Source organism: Cynoglossus semilaevis, chromosome 2, assembly GCF_000523025.1.
Source record: "Cynoglossus semilaevis isolate Cse_v1.0 chromosome 2, Cse_v1.0, whole genome shotgun sequence".
NCBI lineage: Eukaryota > Metazoa > Chordata > Actinopteri > Pleuronectiformes > Cynoglossidae > Cynoglossus > Cynoglossus semilaevis.
The window spans coordinates 19,686,568-19,691,150 of record NC_024308.1 but is presented as its reverse complement, the minus strand read 5'-3'; the positions used below and the strand labels follow the sequence as shown (position 1 = coordinate 19,691,150).

Genomic DNA, 4,583 nt, shown 5'->3' with positions numbered 1-4,583 from the left:
TATATATATATATATTATTTCCTAATATATATTAGGAAACTACATACTCTCTCCGCTCTCTCGGGCAAAAAAAAAAAAAAAAAAAAAAAAGCATCAGTCTCATATTCAGCTGCAGAAACGATGCGAGCCTTTCATTAAAATCTCTCCTCTCCGTTGCAGGATTGAATTGCACCTTGGGCAACAGTGCAGAAACAGGGATCTGAACTCCTTCTCCGCACAGCATATGTTCCTAGCAGATAAGTAAACAATTTGGGCTAGATTTAAAATGTGTTTTTTTTTTTTTTTTTTAATTATTGGCCCAGTGATGTGACGCGGTATGATGTGCACAAACACACACGCATTAATGCACGTCGGTCACGGATCGTGTATAAACTGCTGCTGCTGATTGAAGACCGAGTGCAGGTTTGAACACGAGTGGGGATTAGAATCAAGGACAAGAAGGAAGGGTTGATTGTTCGCAGTACCTTAGTCTTTTTCTTCCCCTTTTCTTTTTTTTTTTCCCCCTTCCACGCACAGTTAGTCACAGTCTCTCACGTTGACACAGAGAACCCACGTAACGTTCACTCTGTTCCATTTATGAACCTGTAATTAAACAGAAGCTTTCTCTTCTTTAAATCATTAAGCAGACAGACGAGTCAAACAGGAGGGAAAAAAGCCTCCGGGGGAAGGAACTGCTGAGCTGTCAGCCTTCAAAAGAAACCACAGCCTCCTGACGACTTTCATCACGCACTGCATTGATAATAATAATAATAATAATAATAATAACAATAATAATAACAATAATAATAAAAATAATAATGGCATTATTATCTAATAATTAAATAAAATTAAAAAAAAATCCCTCGCGTTTTTGTAGAACCTGAATCAGTTCAACTGTTTGTTTTTTTTTAAAATAAAGTTTAACTTTAAAATATTATTGATTTTTTATGTTTATGTTATGTTTTTTTTTTTCAATTTTAAAAAGTTCCTGCGTGTATGCATTCGAATGTTTTTCACCTGAAATATTCACAAGATGAAATTCCGTTATAATATATAAAATATATGTATATGTAATATATATATATACACATATATATATGCGTGCGTGTGTGTAAGGTAGAGGTTGGGCGAGGTTGTGTGTATAATTAAATCATTTGATATATTGCTGGTATGTTGTCTGAATGGTTTCTTTTGAATAGAGAATTACTACTTATTTTTTTATTTAAAATTGTTTGTTTTTTTTTTGTTTTTTTTGTTTTTTTTACATTTTGTACGTAAAGTCAGAGGAGGTTCTGCAAACTGAACGATCTGATACACCGGGTTTGTCAGCAGTTACTGTACCACGGATCCATGCAGGTAAGTGGAGGTGAATAGTTTGAAGACAGATTGTCTTTATTGAAAACGTTTTTTTTGCTCAGCAGCACTTTAAACAGAACAGGCGGTACCAACCTTCCGGAGCCTTTACATACATGAAAAGGGTTTCCAATTACCATTGGTGGATAGAAAATACACATATATATGTAACTCATCAATTCAGCTTTAAGTTAGCCTTGAAGTATAAACTAAAAAACTAAAAATAATAATAATTAAAAAAAAAACAAAAACTTTGTCGGCACTCAACCACAGGTGAGAGAAAAAAAAAAAACAGGTTCTCCGTAAAATTTTCTTCCATTTTGTTAAGTTTGTTAGGCTTTACTCGCTAATTCTATTTTTATATTTTTCTCGTTCACAATATAACCCGTATATAATTCTACCTGTATTTGTAATTTCGACAGGCTCGTCAACGTCATTCCAGAATTAAAGTACCAAAGTAGTAACTATTAAAGTGTGCAGGCCAATTTTTAAAAAAAAACAAAAACAAAATGCAAATAATAATTAACACAGCCTATCATCAGTGTTGAAATGTAGATAATAAATAAAGTTAAAGGCAGCCTTTTCTGCTTGCCATAAATCTTATTAAACATTTACATTTCTGTCCCTTTATTTTTATTTTTTGTTAACGCCACATCCCCAGCGGTATCATCTTCGCAACTTGTTGAAAAAGTCTTTATTTTCTTAAGAGCAAGTCCAGGAAGGCATTTTATCTGTGTTCATGCCTCGATCGAGCAAGTCCAGGAAGGCATTTTATCTGTTCATGCCTCGATTGTTTTTGTTGGTTTTTTTTTGTTTGTTTTTTTGTTTTTGTTAAGTATCTGTTCATATTTACATGCATGTCAAATGAGTTGATAACAAGAAAAGGGGGAGTGCAGCAGCAGCAGTCCTGGGTTGAAGTGGATTACATGGCAGTGGCGTGTGCGGATGAGTATGGGTCTATCCCAGTCTTGGTCATACCTGGAAACAGTATGTAGGCCACCGGGGGCTGTAAACTGGACGTCGACCAGGCCGAGCAATTGCACGGCACGACGTAACCCGGGTTCGTGGGAGACGGGTGGGTGTGCGTGTGCTGAGTCGGGCAGCCCAGAGTGCCGAAAGCGGCCGCGGCTGCGCTGTTCTGGTAACCCAAAGAGGACGCGTAGGGCAGGGAACCCGCGGCGGTGCTGAGCGCGTGTGGCATCTCCGCTGTCATCTTCTGGATGGCACTGGAGCTGAACTGACTCGGGTCCAGGAAAGAGTAGGGACCGGCCGTCGACGTGGGCGGCAGAAAGGCGCGAGCTTTGTCCGGTGAGCACAAATCGGGGGCGGCGGCCGCTGCCGCTGCGGCGGACACGGGCAGTCCCTTCAGGTGGTCCATGGTGTCCGTGCCTAGGTAAGGCAGCGGAAACACGTACCTGTCCTTCTTAAGCAGGTTCTTGGGCTTGCGCCGAGGTCTGTACTTGTAGTCGGGGTGGTCCTTCATGTGCTGTGCGCGCAGTCTCTTGGCCTCGTCGATGTACGGCCGCTTCTCGGACTCGGACAGCAGCTTCCACTCGGCGCCCAGTCTCTTGCTGATCTCGGAGTTGTGCATTTTGGGGTTCTCCTGGGCCATTTTCCGTCTCTGGCCACGGGACCAGACCATGAACGCGTTCATGGGTCTCTTGATATGATCAACAGGCTTTGACATCTTAAAGAAATGTTTAAAAAAAAAAAAAAAGAAGAAAGAAAGAAATCTTATCTTATCCCTTTTCTCACTGTCAATGGAAAAAGTTTTTATCGGGAATGACAAAACTTTTCAACTGTACCCGTGCCAAAAAGCAGTCATGCCCCAGGATTTGTGGGATAGACACAGAAATGACGCGTAAAAATCGACATCGAAATACAAAAACAATATATAAATGAGGGTATATATTGTTTTAAAATAAAAATCCAGGTTTGGTTGTTTTTTTCTTTCTCTCCCCGTCGTTGAAACAGTGATGCGCTTGTAGGTCCCCGCACACCTCGGAATTCGCTCGCGTAACAAAATCCTCACAGGTGAAAGCGACGTTCCACAGCCGGTTCGCATGAGTTGTAAAAGTCTCGAGTGTTATTATTATTATTTTTGCCTTCCTGTTGCACACGCACACACGTTCACAGAAACACACACTGTCCTATCTCACACACACGCACACACACGCCGAACTCTCTCTTTTCTCTCTCCTGTAGAGCACCTGGCCGCTTTGCTGCTTTGCTGCTTTGGAAATGAGCGCAGCCGCGTGAATACGAGCCAAAAAGCGGCGAAGTTCAAAGGCAGGGCTGGTTTGGCTTTCCGCACGCAATCTGACATAATCTGCAGGGCGTTCACTCTGCGGCCTGTGCGGCCAATCAGCGGCGAGAGAGGGCGCCCGGCGGGAATACGCACACACACACCTTCACTAAAAAAAAAAGAAAAAAAACATGCGTGTGCTCTGCATTTACGCACCGTCCACGTATATAAATATATATATATATATAAATATATATATGTATATATACTATATAAAGTATATAAGTGCTATAAAATGAGAATATTGAGTTTGTGTGCGGCGGTTGGGGTGTGGTTTGTGGTTTGCGTGAGGAAAGTGAAAACGATAGGGTTATCTCATTGACTCAAGGGTTCTGAAAAACAGATTATTATTGTTGTTATTATCGTCATTATTATGATCACTAATAATAATAATAATAATAATACGCTTCTCCAATATCTCTTTTTAGAAAAACGGTGACGCCCATTTACAAAAAAGAAGAACAAATAACAAAAAAAAATATTTAGCGGCCTCGTTAGTGGCTATCCCTGAGCACGAACAAAGCGAGCGAACAAACAAACAAACATTCAGACATAACTACAAATCAGAAGGAGGCAAAAAATGTGTCAGAGTCACAAGCGTGCTTTCCTTCAAGTCTGTAATTGCTGCATAATAGCCCGCGTGAGTGTGTGCGCGGCTGCGTGTCTTTGAAATGCTAATTTCACTACGAACTACTGGTTAAATCCCTCGAGGCTAATGTGTGCGCGATATGATTTCGTCAGCTGTGATTATTACAGCAAAGTGTGCGCGCGCGTGTGTGCGCGCGCGGACACAGATTCATCTCTTAAATGTCGTCTGGTCTGGTAATTCACACACAGCTCAAGCTCACTGGATTGTTTTAGGCTGCGCCGCGCGTCTATCCAGCGCTTGTCCGGTTTCAGCGCGTATCGAATTTAGGAAGTGAAGTTTTCACTGGGCGTTTTTTTC

At 41.1% G+C, this 4,583-nt stretch overlaps 1 protein-coding gene across 1 annotated transcript; it reads right to left on the bottom strand.

Moving 5' to 3' along the window:
• Positions 1-2,116: 2,116 nt before the first annotated feature.
• On the bottom strand, positions 2,117-3,719 carry sox14 (SRY-box transcription factor 14). The gene has a single exon (XM_008307350.3). It carries the CDS (start codon positions 3,017-3,019, stop codon positions 2,255-2,257), a length of 765 nt encoding a protein of 254 aa, XP_008305572.1. The 5' UTR covers positions 3,020-3,719; the 3' UTR covers positions 2,117-2,254.
• Between the last annotated feature and the right edge of the window lie 864 nt (positions 3,720-4,583).

Bases quoted from the DNA above. Each gene is read 5' to 3' on its own strand.
- sox14 (XM_008307350.3), bottom strand. From the start codon at position 3,019: ATGTCAAAGCCTGTTGATCATATCAAGAGACCCATGAACGCGTTCATG.